At 37.8% G+C, this 17928-nt stretch overlaps 1 protein-coding gene across 2 annotated transcripts in view; it reads left to right on the forward strand.

The window, feature by feature from the left end:
- Nucleotides 1-17928, forward strand: part of LOC124545166 (Fanconi anemia group D2 protein) — a 207201-nt gene that overhangs the window by 21373 nt on the left and 167900 nt on the right. For both annotated transcript variants that reach the window (XM_047124001.1, XM_047124002.1), the window contains exons 4-6: nucleotides 1141-1270; nucleotides 4022-4098; nucleotides 12169-12361. In XM_047124001.1, the coding sequence (XP_046979957.1) occupies nucleotides 1141-1270; nucleotides 4022-4098; nucleotides 12169-12361 (400 nt within the window). The remainder of the gene's footprint in view (nucleotides 1-1140; nucleotides 1271-4021; nucleotides 4099-12168; nucleotides 12362-17928) is intronic.

The following is a 17928-nucleotide window of genomic DNA, read 5'->3' on the forward strand; positions in this document are numbered from 1 at the left end:
TTATCTATCAGGAAGTTTTAGACTGACACCTTGCTTGGAAGATAGTGAAATTTTCAGTGATTCTGTATGTGTTCATGAACTGTCCAATAGTCAGCTGTGGGTGAACAGTAGCCTTCCTTCAATTTTGGTTAAGTGAAGTATTTAGTTTATTTACTAATTAATTGATCTGAATATATAGCATTTTGCCTTCTCATATTTCTGATTGCTACTGCCACCCCCAATTTAATTTTGTAAAGATGTTCACTAATTTGTTTTCTCATCACCACATTTGATCTGTTATTTCCCTCCCGCCCTCCCCCCCCCTCTCTTCCTCTCCTCCCTCCCCCCTTCCCCCGTCCCCCCTCCCCCCTCCCTCCTTATCTCCCTCTCTCCAAAAATAAATAAATTATACTTTACCATCTTTTGCAAGTATAATGTTAGAAGTTACGTTTTCTGTAGATTATCATTTACGGCATCTCATCATAGTGTGAAGATGCTGAGTTGCAGATAGGCACAACAAAAAGACTGTCAAACAAGTAAACTTTTGGCCAAGAAAGGCATTCTTCAGAATAAGACAACATACACATACACACTCATGCAAATACATTTCACACGCACTCACACACACACACACACACACACACACACACACACACACACACACACACGACCACATGACGGTGTGTGTGTTTTGTCTAATTCCCATGAAGGCCATTTTTGCCAAAAGCTTATTTTTTTGACAATATTTTTGTTGTGGCTATCTGTGACTCAGCATTTCAAATATATGATGAATAGCAATCAGTCCTGTTCATAATATTGTCATTATTCCATCCTGGATTTTCCATTACTTGATCTCATTTACACCATATGTCATTTAGTGGTAAAAGTATGCACATCTGTATTAAGATGTGCTTCTTTCTGAATTTCTGGATTGTTTGTTAGTAAATTAATTTTGTTAATTGACATCTAGCTTATTTACTGTAGAAGATGCTCTGTGTCAGATAAATGGGATTGAAATACAAATTACAATTTATTTCTCTTTTTTGAGCTATGTTGCTATGCCTTGTCTTTTTTTTCTCTTCTTATTTTTGAGCATTTAGTAAACTTCCCTCTTGGGGTACAGATGTGTACCATTTTTATATAATCATATTTTTTCCCCAGTGCCTCCAATGAAGATGAGTTTCCCTGGGCACGTCTTATTTTGCGTCAGATGCGTTTCTTAGACAACATAGTGGACCCAAAATTCCTTAGCACACAACTTGCTGAGGTTCTGGATGCTGCACAGACTGCGGTAAATTACTTCTAATAATCTCTTGATTGTATTTACATAAAATGAAATGTCTAATTTCTATAGTCATTGGTGTAAAGCTCAATTTAATTTCAGTGTGCAAAATATGAATAAAAAGACAAAATATTTCTTGAATGAGAAATCAATGCTTTTGTCCGGTTTCTCTGATGGGGCTGCTGATGACAGGTGCTCTTGATAACTGAATTTTCATTTAAATATGAGATATGACACAAATTGAATGAAAAAGTAGAAACTGTTCACATTGCTACATTTGTCATGCTGTATTAGTAAATGAACTGTGTCCTTCAGCTGCCACAAGTTTCAACTTAAATCAACCTAACGACAGTGACAAGCTGTTTGCCGTAAATTTGTTCTTGCTTTTCTCTGAAAAATGCTGTTTACATGTCTGTTGCCATATAAACTTACCAATTACGTCAATTACTGTTGGACCCATTTGAATTCATATGTGTCTCAATTGGTTCCTTGCACTTCTCAGAGTTGTGCATGTCATTGACTGTGAGCTCATGTAGGGTCTTCACATTTTTTCCACCTACCAGAGTGCAAAAACTTGTCTGATGTCAACTGGTCATTCACTGTCACTGAGTTCATTGCTTTTGATGTAACTCATCACAGGGTGAGGATAAAGTTCAAGGTTGTGAAACAGTTAGCCAGAAGATGACGAGTATGTCACTCGTCGAAACGTCGCAGTTTGAAGACACCGCCACCCGGCTGGAAGCCCGAGAACTCTTTGCCAGCTGTATACGCTGGGAAAGCATACTTCACAGTTAGCCACTTATACACAATGAATAATAGTTTCTTTGTAATGTCATCTGTCTCTCGTTTTTGTCAACATATGTATAATGAAATAAAACCAAGTAGACTGTGCAGAGATTGAAAGATAAATAACTCTTATTGAGAAGAGGCACCTGTATGTTGTGAGTAACAATCCATCCTATTTCATTTTTTTGTATTCCATCCCTGATTTTCCATCATTTCATCTTATTAAGATACTTATATTAGTGTATTTTGTTAAATGAAACTCCCTGTGCCTGACAGCTGGCCAGGCAGAACACAGCCTGGTGGCGAGGCTCATGCCATGGCCAATGGCTACAACTTTCAGAAGCAAGAGACACCACAGTGGGAATTAATGTCTAGTTCCTACGAAGTTGATGGAAATGTGTGAGAAAAATGCTGCGTGTTTTCTTCACTGTATGATAGTTCTTATCTTATTCTGAGGACATTGGCACACAAAACTGACATGTTTCATACCTTATAGTTTCATACCACAGCTTGGTGTTGAAGTGTCTATTTTCTTGATATTGGTCATATTTATTGTAACATTTAATTTCCAAATACACCTAGTCTGTAGCATAAAATTTGAATGAGCTGTAGTGAAAATTGTGGTCACTGGCTATTTTACGTTTGGTTCATTTTAGGTGATTAATTTTTGTGTTCTAAAGGTTGCTAACATATCAAAATCGATTTTAAAGTTGGAGGGAAACTATAGTATAGAGAAAAGAAAAGTAAAAGTACTTTATTTGAGTGTGCTAGTACTGAACATGTTGTCTGAGCTTGCCATGTGCAAGTAGCTCATAGCTTAGTCATGAACAGTTCTTGGAAATAGACACACGTTTTTCAGATTAATGATCATTCGTTATTGTTGTACTTCCTACTGCAAGAAAATGATGATAAAGAAGGCATTATGCACCAACAGTAACATGACAAAAAAGCTGAAACACATCCCATAATTTGGACAAAGCTTGACAAGTTTTTTATGACATTTGTCACTAGTAATTTATTAAATGAAGACAAAGCTCTGTGAGTTCTTCAGGTTCAATGTTGCCCAGTTTAACTATGTCCTAGATCTAACCAAAGAGTCATCAAATAGATATTTGTATCCAATACCATGCGATGTAAAGTTAACCATAACAGTTGGGCAAGAATGGTAAAAATACTTTGATGACTACAACAGTTTATTTAACATTTATTTTGTTGTAAGTGGTGTTTTCCACGTATCTGGCAACTATAACAAAAAAAGGGCCGAACAGTGACATTTTTAGTTCTGGTAGAACATTCTACTGTTCTCATGACAGGAAAGAGTGTGTGTGTGTTAAAATTTTGGAATGTTTCGCACGACTGCTCAAGAAGTTATCTGATATGTGCAAATACTTAACAGGCTGAGTCTGTCGTAGTCACAGAGACATACATTCTAGTGTCTCATAATGCAGTTAAGTGCAGAGCAAGCTGTGTTGCCTTTTCATAAGAGACAGTTTTGTAGACTACTACAGTATCACATTTGAATAACTGAATATATTTGAAGGAAAGAGAATCAAGCGACACCTCAGCTGAAATATATACATGATCTAATTCCTATTTTTGTGTTATCCGTACTGAAACCATTACGTAATTTTATGAAAAGGATAGTTGCTACACACCATACAGCAGAGATGCTGAGTCTCATAGAGGCACAACAAAATACTGTCAAACAAAGCTTTTGGCCTAACACGCCTTCATCAGTATTAAATCTCACACTCACGTGTGCACACACACACACACACACACACACACACACACACACACACACACACACACACACACATGCGCAAACACAGCTCACAAACTTAACTGTGGAAAATTGCAACACCAAAAACCTAATCACTTTTAGAGTTTTCATAACACACAATTTTGAAAAGTGTTTTTGGCTATATTACTTTGTTGTACAAACTTTCTATAACTCTGTTTTTAAATTTTCAGGTCCAAAGAGAAGTTATATTCTGCCTTCCGGACATCATCTGTGATGAACAGCACGATGAAATTGCACAGAAGCTGAGGTTGGTAACTTTGTCCTCTATTTTATTTTCTTCTCTTGAATTGAGTTTACTGCTTCACTTGTAGTATGAATAGTGCCGTTCTAAATTAATTGTGGTGCTTTTGTGTTGATGAGCAGTAATGTGACATGGTAACAAATAGTAATGATATGAATCACAAAGACTTTCTTGGCCCATTACGCAGGATCTTGTGAAGTATAGAACACCACATTTAAGTACAGTTTGTCAGCACTATTTAAGTAGGTACTACAACGCAAGTCACCAAATAATGGCAAATTCAGTAACACCCCTTTTTAATGAGTCTATGTGGATCAAAATAGGTTTTTCTTAGACACAAGAAATAAAATAAACAATTTTTGACAATATAACGTAATTGGAATCTACTCACCAAGCGGCGGCAGGAGTATGCCCATATAAAAAAGTTTTCCATATGCAAGCTTTTGGAATCAGAGGCTCTTTCCCCTGGTAGAAGGGTTGAAGAGGAAGGAAGAAAGGTGAAGGAAAAGGACTGGAGAGGTTTAGGAAAAGGGGTAGAGCTCAGGAAAGACAATTAGGATCCCAGGCCTGAGGAGACATACTGGACAGGATGAGAAGGAAAGACTGATTCAATCTTTTCTTCTCTTCCTGTCGGGTAAGCCTCCCGTGACCTGGGGTTCTGGGTGAATTTTTTGAATTCCTCCACATTTCCTAAACCTCTCCAGTCCGTTTGCTTCACCCATCTTCCTTCGCCTTCAATCCTTCTGCCAGGAGAGGGATCCTCTGGCTCCAAAAGCTTGCATACGTAGTGACAAACAACCTAACAAATCATAAAATCTATATCAGTGCCATACATGTTTCATTAATTCAGAAGTCATTTATTTTAATGTCACATTAAAATTGTTAGCTGATGTCTTAATTTGAAGGCAACACCCAGAATGAAGAAGAATTTGTTTATCTTCAACAGTTATTTTACTCATCTAAGGCACTGATAAATACGATTACACGAAAGGAGAAATCGTTACATATTATCCTTTATTTCCTGAATAATTAAAGAAATCGAGAAGTGTAGTTTTCTCCCCCCCCTCCCCCCCCCCCCCACCTCCCCAGCCCCCTCATCTGCTGGCGGAGCATACTGTGAAGCGAAGTGTTGTCACTCAGGATTGTGGATACTGGCTGGAACTGACTCACCTACACTAAATGAGGTTAAATAGTTTGTAATAGTTTCAGCGAAACTTAGTGCAGTTGAATCCTTCTCTTCTTCCTCCCCATCATCATCATCATCATCATCGTCATCATCATTATCATTCAACTCCCCCTCCCTACCTCTACTTGCTGTGCTTGGTCCTTTATTAAAGCATCACACAGTTAGTTACATCTATCTGCTATGCAAACTCAGGATATTATCATCACAACAGAGTTTTGAAATATCATACTTACTGGAATACCTGTGACAGCATTGAGGGGAATAATCACCATCCTCTTCTCCTGCGACTGATACTAACACACAGCCTGCAGGGATTAACACAGTCCGTTGAATTACAGCATTCCTGCCAGCAACAAACATGTACATAACCTACAAAACAGGGAAAACAAGATTTCTGTGTGCATATGGGTCTCTCTCATTTGAATGTATACTTCTCCCACTACCACACTATGCTGTCTTGGTTGGGGGAACTGCAGCACATCACATTAGGCAGCAGTTCAGTCATGCAAGGATGTCAAATGTTTTGTTATGGCTTGTTTTATATTTCTTGTATTTCAACAATATAGATCACAAACAAAACAAATTTTCACTATTATTTAGTTACTGGCGGTTTGCTTTTATATGTGGCACAAACTTTAGATAAATGGACAGTAGCAGATAATGTCATAGATTAATTGTGATGTATTTAGTTTCATAATTTAAAAATAAAGAAATGTTTCACACCGACACATTTTGATCGATAGATTTCAGCCTCATTGTAAAGATATGGAAATGCTTCCCGAGGAAAAGGTTGTTGAAGTCTTGGACAGTTTTAATGTAAAATAATGTATCTTGTACTCAGGAATGAAATTGGAGATTGATTAGTTCCATCTGTACTTGTACAGGGGTGCCCTCAACTGACATGACAAAGGGCTTCGAAAACAGCTCAAAAACAGATGTTAGATTCTTAGTGACTTAAAAATATTTAAAAAACAGTTCCTGTAATTCTATCAATGCCACAAATATTCTTCATATTTCTTGTTTTCCATAAAGCCAGGGAGATTAGATAAATGGGTGGTGTTCTTTATCAGCAATTGTCCCTTCCACAACATTATTTTCTTTTTAAAAGACTCATGCAGTCAATTTCACAAAAATGTGAGGGCCGCAGGCCATTCAGGATCTTCTAATTTTGGTTCCTGCTTTCCCTCTTCCTTCAGAAATCCAACAATAGTAGATCTTAAATTGAAATATCGTTCGAAACGTACCCCTCAACTTAAGCACCATACTTCCCAATAATATAAAATGTTTGAATTCTCTTTGTTCAGTTGCACCAAGAACTGTTGAAACTGACTGTAATAAGGCATGTGACTTCACAAAATTTACTATTAGTATGACCAGTTTCATCACATGTTCCATGTCTTCATATTTAGCATAGTGTGCTTCTACATGTAAAAAGCTATGAATCCGATACAAATTGCCTGTTGATCATTGTAATTTTGTATTCTTTTATCATAAAATAATTATTAAATTATTTATGCATGGTATTGCAATGCCATTCTGTAACTGATTTGTGACACTTATTGATTGTACGACTGCAAAATAGATGTTGAGAATTTTCATCCTTGTCATCAAAAAAATGGCTGTATTTCCTATAATTTCTAAGGACTTGTTATGCGTCTTTTACATCATGTACAAATAGCAAAGAATAAATTGCACTGCCACTGTGATTCTGCCAAACTGTAGAAAATCATGCCAACCGAAAAATGCCACATGAAATGTCTGAAGAAAAAGTATCACATTGCACTACTAAATGAAGTGTCACACTGTACCAAGTAGTTCCAAACAGGCTGAGCTCTGGACTACACGTGTGGAGCATTGTGTGCATGTGTGAAACTTTGCACACTGTGGCCGACCCTGCTCTAAAATATTCAGTCTTGCTACATCCTTTCTTTCAAGGAATGAAATGGACCTCTGCACAATGGCCACTTTGTATTTAGCTTTCACAGGATAAATTATGCTCAGGTCTAAAGGAGACTTGTATAGTTAGCAAGAAAGACATATCAACATTCCTGAGAAATGTGCTTCCTTTGGTTGCGCAGGTCGTCTGTTTATAATAAGAATGATCTTTCCTCTTGCAGCACCCATCTAGGCATCTAGACTTTAAAGAAACTTAATAGAAATTTCAGCAGTCATCCAGGTGTTGCTAATAAAATCATAAGTGTACAGTAGTATTTTTATTTTTTTAGGTCATTTGGAGATTTAAAATTTTCTGGTTATAAATCGCAGCAACTTGTCACTGCTGTCACTAATAACACACAGCAGGGCCACCATTCTTTTTCTTCCCTGACATCTTTTCCTTAGTCTTTGCCTCCCTTCTTGCTCTCAACAGATAGATTCCTTTCAACTTATGGTCTCAGTGAACCCTCATCTTTCCAATCTTACTCAATTATACCACAGTTTAACAATGAAAAACTCCACATTGAAATATCAAGATGACACACTGAGTTGCAAGCAGGCACAGCAAAAAGACACTTACACATTAGTTTTCGACCAAAGCCTCCTGTTGTGACTCGCCGTTCTTTCAAAGTGCTGCCGCGCAGTTACGCGCATCCTCTACATGCGGTGCTGTCTGCCAGCCATGCAGCAGCAGCAGCGCCACCTAAGCGGCCAGCCAGCCAGCGGCCGCTAGACTTGGACTCAGTTATGATTTGACTGTTAAAGTGTACACACGTCTTACTCTGTTTACTTGATGACTTTCATGTATTGCGTCTTCCTTGAAGTATATTTGTTCAGCTTGAAGTTATAACACCTCCATCAGAAAAGGAAACACACATGCATTCATTCACACAAGCAAGCACAACTCACGCATGAATGAGCGCTATCTCTGGCAGCTTGGACCGTAATGGATGGCCGTAAAATAGTGCTTTAAAATGTTGCAGTAACAAAATAGACACACCAAGTTGGTCATTTTATAGCAAGAGGTATAAAACAGCGCTGTAAAGGACTGTTTATTTACAGTTTTCTTTTAAGCTACAGGCATTTGCAGAAGAATAACATTTCTTTTTAAGAACAAGAAATGGATAAAAGAGCAGAAGACATGATGATTTGCAGGAAAACCTTGTATATCTACATAATAACAGGACATTTTGTCCAGTTCATGAAGCCATAAAACAGGGAACTTGTGTGAAATGGAGTATCTACATATTTAATGTACCAGATAAGCCACCATAACTGTACCTGGAGAGGATAGTACCACACAGGCATGATAATAAAACAACAAAATCAACAGAACTGTTTCCCAACTCAAAAGAAACCAATTCATCAATTGTTGCTACAATGGTGCCACAAACATCAGAATTTTTCAAAGCAGTCGTCTTTTGAAGGAGGAATAACTAAATTAAATTTGTGAATTGGGAAGTCCAGTGAAGTGCAACATTGAGCAAATACTTAGACTTCATGCAGAACTGATGTGTCAAAGAAAGCACCAATCACAAAAACAGTCAGAAATAGAAATATATGCTTCATATGGATGAAATACTTTGTTTATATTCTCTTGGTTTCAGTGGGACAAATTGCAGTTATATTAAATTTTGAGAACATTTCTTCGTGAAGGTATTGTAGCTCATTTTTGTCGCTGTACCAGTTAGGTCATTTTTTGTTTGTTAGGGGGCGATCCAGGGTCACGTCAAGATATTTTTATAATGAGTTATATGACAGCAACTAATTTCTGATTGCAGTTTGCTGTTTATACTTAGCATGTCTATTATTCAGATGTAAGGTGGAAGATTTAGTTTTGTTTTTGTTTACTTTGAGTTGCCATAGATTAAAAATTTCATCTAGACTTCACAAATCCTGAGTGAGAGCCATTTCTAAAATTGTAAAATCATTAGACTGTGTCACCAAGGCTAAGGCGTCAGCATAGATAAATGTTCTTGCTTTCGTATTTCACAAATCGGCAACATGTAAATTGAAAAATAGTGGAGCCAGTATGGATCCTTGTGGTTGTCCATAATTTAAATTGCACATTGTAGCTTATGTCATTTTGTTGATGAGTTATGGCTCTATTCACATTTATTTTATCATTATTCAGGCAACTTGATATTTTACGAAGGCTTGGGTCACAAAAACATAATAACTTTTTCATAAATGAAAAATAATTAAAAACAAACCTAATCTTGTGGCACAAACAAGTGAAGCAATGAATGGTTTTCTTGCCACTATGGGCACTATCATGTTCTCAGCTTAGATGGTACAAACTTTCACATCATTTTGTCGTGACTACATATATTACACTGTGACTGAACTCTATTCCTTCTCTGAATAAGATGCCTCACCGATTAACAAGTTGCAGAAACGCTGGGTTTAGGCACTCATGAGCGTGAAGAAAGTTCGCCGTGGCGGATAAGTTGTGGTACACATTGGCACATGCTGATGACATTGTATGAGCAGATTGAAAACCACTTGAGGTGGGTCTAATGCCTCTTATTTGCATCTGTTCAAGCAGATAGAGAAGGTATTATTTTGTGCTGGATCTTTACGTGGGATGAAACACAGTGCTTGTACATCTGTCATTGTCTCTCCTTCTCTGATCATGAACATAATTTTTTTTTTTCACCTGCAGCACCCTGCTGAGAACTGTACCTCCAGCAAGACAGCGCACCACCCCATTTTTCCTGAATTGTGTCAGGACATGTTGAGTAACACTTCGTGGATATGTGAGTGCTGATGTTGAATCCCAAATCATCTGACCTCTTAATCCTATGTTGGATGGTATCAAATACAATGTTTGTTTTTGAATCCAGCTCTAATACACCTCTGTGATATGTGGGTGATGGTTGTTTGGTCATCAATCAGGATGGCTCCCCAGCATTTTTTGTCTCATGGAAACCAGATGTTGATCCTAGTTTGAGAAGTCTAAGGTAGTGCTTCATCTCCTGCTGTGGTTGTGACCTGTGGGTGACCATATTCTGTTCAAGCAGGTATAGAAGGTATTATTTTGTGTTGGATCTTTGCATGCGATGAAATAAAGCATCTGGAACATCTGTCATTGTCTCTCACTAACAAACAGTGTAATGATCCCCTTATATATCCCCTGCTCTAGAAATCCCATACACCTGAAAATCAGTAGTGGAAAAGCATGATGTCAGCAACAGGCATTGACTTTGCTTTTTGCAGCAGCTGGCAGTGTGGAAAATTAACTTTCACTTAATTTTGTTTGTGATTCTATAGTGTAGTGGTGTACTGTGGTAGGCAGTGCATCACGTAACAACTGGTTGTTGATATAATGGATTGTACATTGATGACTGATAGTTGCTACACCAGCAACTGAATAAGTCTCTGGCATTCCAGTTCAGCCATACCTAGCTCAGCAACTGATAGCCTCATTTCTTTTCTTTCAGTCTTCACAGACATTATTAGTGTCTGTTTACATGTTCCTTTTAGCCTACAACAAGAGTCTATGGAGTTGCACAGAATGCCTAAACTCAATACTCCACGCTGCTGCATACTGCATGGAACTAAAGATGAATCTGTATCCATGCTTGAAAGTGCATACGATGTTATATGATTGCTGGCAACAGAATATGAAGCATGTAATCAAGCATATGCCTTCAAGCAGTGAATACTTCTGCTACAGTGCATTTCACATCTCCTGTGGCAAACTGACAAAGTGATTTCGAGAAGGGAAAATGTAGAATATGGTAATTTGGTGCAAAGAACACGAGTGTTTTAATTGACAATATGAACTGAAGTTTTGTCTTTTTGATATCAAGATTATCAAAGCAGAAACAAACAAACATGAAACAGTGTTAAACAAAATATGCCTGTACATTAAAAGAGTGTAGGCCATAGACAACAGTTGAGGAAATTAAAGGAAAATAAAAACTCTGCATTCACTGCACTGCCAAGAAATACATGTCATTGAGACCACAAAAAGAAGTGGTACTAGCAAGGAGGATGTTTGTGTACCAAGAAGGTGTAATTTTCTGACTGACTTCAATTCACCATTTGGTATGGAATCTTAGAGTAGCCAATAACTTTTGGGAAAAGTAATTGCTTTTCTCATCACAGTGTCCTGTTTTGTTAATGTCTGTTGCTTGTGTCTGGTATGTATCAATAGTTATACTTGCCCATCTTCAATTAATTTTGAAACCAGTCCTCTAAAATAAGTTATTTTCAATGAAGTGTCAAGCTACCCTTTATGCCATGTTTGCTCATCCATTTTTTTCACCCATGATGACCGTTTTCTTCTTTCTGTTTAGTTTGCTGTTATGCCATACATTGCAGTGGCCCACCCAGAGAAAGCAATAATTGCTCATTTCATTTTAATATTCGATGCCATGGAAGCTTGCCTCCTGCACATGTAGTACTGATGTATGTTTTGCGCTGCACCTAAAAAAACTATCAAATTTTCAGTTTGCTTTGTTTGTGCTACTTTGTGCATTTTAAGGAATGAGGAAATGTGCACTACTTCAGCAGTGGACATCCATTAAGAAATTATGTTGCCTGGAGAACAGCTTGATCACACAATGTAACATGTATTTGAATAACTATGTGAGGCATGGCTGGATGACTCAGTTGAAGGAATGCTGCTGGCAAAAGATTAGAATCTGCGTTTGACCCCTGCTGTAGAAAGTACTTTCACTTTCAATACACTGTGTATCTCTTAACCAAGATCCGAAACAACTCACCCAGCCCCTATCTATCTTTGGTATAATTCTTTTTCTTCCAGTGCATAAATTTTAAAGGTCCTTCAATACTACAGATATACAAACATATTTTCCAATTAGTCTCTGTGATTCGTGCTTAGCGTCTGCCTCAGTTTTGTTTTAGATATTACTATTTCATTATACACTTTATTGTGAATGTATATAAATGCAGTTTGTATTGTATTTAACATTATCCTGTTATAGCTCACTTCTAGTGGAGAAATCAGAACTCACTCCTGTTATACTGGATGCTTTGAGCTGCCTCTCTGTGGCTCCAGATATAAGAGCCGAGGTGGTTGACCAAGTTCTGACAGTTCTGCGTACCGCCCCTACAGAATTCTTCCCCAATGTAGTTAAGTTTCTCCATGTAGATGCTTCAGCTACTGATTTGCCACAGGTGAGTTTGTCTTCCTTTGATACTGGTGAATATTAATTACTTTAAAACATTTCTGGCAGGAAGTGATAAATCTGATTGACTGGTATATTGTTGATCAGAGTACAGTGAAAAATGGTAGACTCTTAAGAATCTGTTTCATCAGCAGTTAACACATTTGTAGAAGTCTTGAAATGGTCAGTAGATTGATAACACTTGTGGCCATTAGCAATATGTACAACTGCGCCTAGTGAATTATGGAAGATAGAACATAAAGATTTCATATTAATTATGTCAGCAACATATTTAAATTGAAATAGGTGTGGTACATCTGCCTAATATCTTTCATTTATCCTTTGAAGGAAACAGTTGTTTATAGAAGCTTCTATAATGCTAACCGTCACTTCGGTGGTGAAGCGAGGTGTATAATTATTTCACTTTTGATGAATATTGTTCATGCCTTTTGTGCTCTAAATATGGTTTAAGTAATTAAATAACAGAAATTTTATTATAACTTTCGTAGAGGTGTATGGACAACAAAATATTCTGTTATAATACCAATATTGGTGTCTTAACAACAGACAACAAAGTTACTGTTGTATGTTTGTGTTTGTTTGTGTGTCTATCGACCTGCCAGCACTTTTGTTTGGTAAGTCTCATCATCTTTGGTGTTTGTTTGTGTGTCTATCGACCTGCCAGCGCTTTTGTTTGGTAAGTCTCATCATCTTTGTTTTTAGATATATTTACTGTTATGACTGATTTATATGCTCTTATACAGTATTGTGTACAGTATGTCCACACCATTGCTGATTAGGAACAGTGGTGATTGGTGAAGTGTGGTGACAAGAAGATGCAGATTTCTGTGGTCTGATGAGTACAGAGTTATCAAGGAAAACAATCAAGTGGTTATAACACAAGAGAAGGATTAACGATGAATAAGAAAAAAACGAATGCAGTGAAGTATTATGAATAACATAGTAAACACATTATTGTAACCAAGATAGACACAAAACCAAGACACACCATAGTAGCAGAAGAATATATACCTACTAACTCAACGATGATGAGGAGATTGATAGAATGTATGTTGAATTAAAAAGAAATTATTCAGTTTCATATTGTTGATAAGGCAGGTGCCAGGTTGAGTTTCATTGGGAGAGTCCTTAGAAAATGTAGTCCATCAACAAAGGAGGTGGCTTACATAACACTCGTTTGACCTATACTTGAGTATTGCTCATCAGTGTGGGACCTGTACCAGGTCGGATTGACAGAGGAGATAGAGAAGATCCAAAGAAGAGCGGCACTTTTCGTCACAGGGTTATTTGGTAAGTGTGATAGCATTACGGAGATGTTTAGCAAACTCAAGTGGCAGACTCTGCAGGAGAGGTACTCTGCATCGTGGTGTAGCTTGCTGTCCAAGTTTCGAGAGGGTGCGTTTCTCGATGAGGTATCGAATATATTGCTTCCCCCTACTTATACCTCCCGAGGAGATCACGAATGTAAAATTAGAGAGATTCGAGCATGCACGGAGGCTTTCCGGCAGTTGTTCTTCCTGCGAACCATACACAACTGAAACAGGAAAGGGAGGTAATGACAGTGGCACGTAAAGTGCCCTCCACCACACACCGTTGGGTGGCTTGCGGAGTATAAATGTAGATGTAGATGAAAATTTAATTGCAAAGGGTGACAGGAATTCATCAGTTTCAAAATAAAGGAAACAAAAATATGAGAAGAACATATATTTACATGAAAGAAGAAGCTGAAAGCGATTTAATCATTATAAATACTTGGTTGAGAATCATGAAAGGTGGTTTTATACATGGAAACACTGGAAGGTATCTGACAGATTATACACTGATAAGGCAGAGATGCAGGAATCAAATGTAAAGCTGGAAAACGTATCCACAGGCTGATGTGGAGGCTGTCCATAATTTATTAGTTACGAACAGCAGATTGAAACCGAAGAAATTGCAGAAAGATAGGAAATGAGGAAAGTGGAACAAGATAAGTTCAAGGAACAAGAGGTCCTTGGACGAGAGTTTAAAAGGGAGCATCAGGCAACTATTGATTGAAACAGGAGAGAGGAATATAATGGAAGACAAAAGTTTGCTATGGGAGATGAAATAATGAAGGCAGCAGAGAATTAAGTATGCAGAAAGACAAGACTCAATAGAAATCCCCAGACAGCACATAAGATATTGCACTTAATCGATTGAAGGAGGAAATATAAAAATGAAGCAAATAAACTAGACAAATAGGAATACAGATGCCTGAAAATTGAGATTGACAGAAAGTCGAATGTGGTAAAGCAGGAGGGGCTAGAAGAGACACCTTAATGTGACCCCCTGTCCTGTACGTGATGTCAATAGGCAATAACCACTCACAGAGGACCCTAACAGCGGAGGGTCTATAAAGCTTGTAGGGGGGATACAAGAAACAATGAAGTCATTGTCATAATGCGGTAACAGAGTGATTTATCTGATGCCCAAAGGGCACGATCATTGGCTTTCATGCCAAGAGTGAAAGCATTTTGAAAGTTTGTATACTGTCTGCTTGCCACCATTGTTAACGTATACCGTGCGTAGTGGAATGGCACTATTCAAAACTGGCGCTGAGGCAACTGTGGTGCACCGTAGGCCATAGATGGTGGGGGTGGACGATGCCTGTGGAGATGTGTATGAGGGAACAGACATGCAACAGTTGGGCAACTGACCACCCAGATGAACCAAGGGGCTACCAACAACAGTTCAGCGAAAGTTGTTGTGTATGGGCCTCCGCAGCAGGTGCTGTTCATGAGTGATGAAGGCTGGAATTTGCACACCAATACTGCAACTAGATCTCCTTTAGTGGTGATAGATGACCATTTCAGATGAATTGCAATTTATACTTCATTGGACAGGAGTGTATGACATGAAACATCTGAAAACAAATATCCTGGCTGGAGGAGGGAATATTATGGTCTGCAGACTGTTTTTGTGGCATTTTGTGTGTGCTCCTTCATTCTGGAAGGCGCAGTGGATCAAACAAGTATGCATCTATCCTTGGGGACCATGTCTGCCCCTACATGCAGTTTGTCCTACATGTAGTTTGTTTTTATTTGGCACGATGGCATCACTCATACACTTTCAGAAAAGACTTCCTTACATTTAAATTTATATTAATGTTAGAATATTTCTCTCTTAAGATATGCCTTTTTTGTTATTGCCACCATCATATTGCATTTTATACCCATGTTATTTCACCTTTGTCAGTTATTTTGCTGTCGAAACAGCCAAACTTGTCTAGTACTTTTAGTACCCTATTTTCTAATGTAATTCCCCGAGGTTAATCTGTTTTAATTTGTGTGCCCTGTATTACCTGTGTTTCATTTTTGTTGTTGTTCATCTTACTGACTGTTTTCCTGAGATGATCCTTTCGATTCAGTTAATCTTCCAAATTCTTTGCCTGTCTGATGGAATTACAAAGTCACTGGCAAACCGCACAGTTTCTATTTCTTCTCCCTGAACCATAATTTTCTTTCACAATTTCTCTATGGCCCCTTTATTGTTTGCTCAATGTACAGATTGAATAATATGAGGGACAAGACCCACTGTTTTTTTTTTTTTGTTTTTTTTTGTTTTTTTTTTTTGTTTTTCAATTATTACTTCCCTTTCATGATGTTTGAGTAAAATAATTGCAGTCTTTTTTTCTGAACAATTTGTAGATAACATTTCATCTCTGCTTTTTCAGAATTTCAAAGAGTGTGTTACAGTCAGTACTGTCAAAACGTTTCTCCAGATCTATAAAGATAAGATTGCCTGTTGTCAGTCTGTTTGCTGAGATAAATTTTATATGCCTCACACTTCTACGTTTTTCCAGAACCCAAACAGATTTTCCCTGAGGTCAGCTTCTACCAGTCTTTTCATTCTTTCGCAAATCATCCGAGTTAGCATTTTATGACCATGACATATTAAACTATATATGGTTGATCATCTAGCAAAACAGACATCCCATTGTACTTATGCAATCACTGCAAAATTCAATGTGGGTTGAGGGTTGTCATATAATTCCATTCATTATGTATTCGGCTGTGGGAGTGTGTGTGACGACGGAGTGTAGAACTGGTGGCTGCCAAGTGGGCTGTCCAATAAGTACACGTCACAGTGTCTCACAAACACTTGAAATGTTCTCCATCTGAAGTATTATGGCTAGTATTTATGTTAGCAATGTGTTTGTAAGGCAGTTGAAGTTGTAAATGCCAGCCATTTCTCTCACCAGAAGTACTTTTGCTGCACGGCAGTGCATGCTACCGTAGAAATCTACGTACTGTGGATTCACTATGGGGTCCAAAATTTGAGGTATTTGAAAGACGCACTATAAACCCAGTGTTGTCACCTTCATATGTGCACCTTTTTATGTCCATGAAAGAATGTTTATAGGATAAGAAGTTTTGGACATCCACAGACTTTTGAATGGATGGACATATTGTTGTAGACATATCCACAAGTTTGTGAACTGGTAAACCTATTGTTGTTGAAAAATAAAGGAACAATCATTTCTGTTATGTCATGTCAATAAAGTTAGGGTTTAGGCTTGTTCTGCACCTACGTCATGCATTCTACGACAGCCAGTGAGCGTTCAGTAGTGTTCTCAGTTCTCTGCTGTGAATATCAGAGCCAACGCATGCATTAAAAGTCATAATAACGAGTTATTCCCTTTATTATGAGATTCATCACTGATAAGGATGGGAAGCAACAAATTCTACATACGCAACCATGAGAGAGAATTTGCCAGATACAGGCTTTCTTCAAGCGCAATGCACATGTATGCGCAAACCACAACTGTTGCTTAAACCAGCAACACTGCAGTCGCCATCTGTGTGTCAGACTGTGCAAACCATCATCATTCATGAATAGGAGTGTAACGTGCTTTATCTTTCTCTCAATTACAAGGAGACGGGATGTTTGGCAATTGTTTACACTAAGAGCTAAAGTTCTAAATACTGCTGATACCCACATAAGAAAACCTAAAGTTTTGGTACTGCTACTTCCTTTCTGAGGGAATGGAGAGAGATAGGTTGGAGAAGATTGGAATATAACCTTCAGCTGTGGTCTCAGTCTCCGTCAAGCTAATGGGATTCATTGCAAAATGTAATGGCGGATGTTTGATGCTGAGGTGAAGACGTAACAAACATATGATTTGTGATGCATTAAGTGAATAATCTCTTGCTTTCTTGATAATTAGGAACTAACTTCATATGCCTTCCCATCTGCCACTTCATTTGAATAAAAGTTCAGTTAATTTATCAAATCTGTCCTCTGCTCCACAACACTGCTAACAAACCTATTATTATCAACATTGCAGCCATTGGTGTTAACAAATTTTTCATCAATTTCAGTAAGTAAACTTTTCAGAAAATCCATGTTTTCTTCAAAGATGAGACATGGAAAATACTGTCAGTACTTATTCCCATGATTTGAATTGAGATAAACTCATGATATGTGACGAATGTTGCCACTGTTAAAGCTTTTGGCTATGGAAGGCCTCCCTACAAAATTCTACCCTTCTGTTTAATAACATGCTGGCTAAAACTACTCCTGACTGGCCGCCAT

Source organism: Schistocerca americana, chromosome 8, assembly GCF_021461395.2.
Source record: "Schistocerca americana isolate TAMUIC-IGC-003095 chromosome 8, iqSchAmer2.1, whole genome shotgun sequence".
Classification (NCBI taxonomy): Eukaryota; Metazoa; Arthropoda; class Insecta; order Orthoptera; family Acrididae; genus Schistocerca; species Schistocerca americana.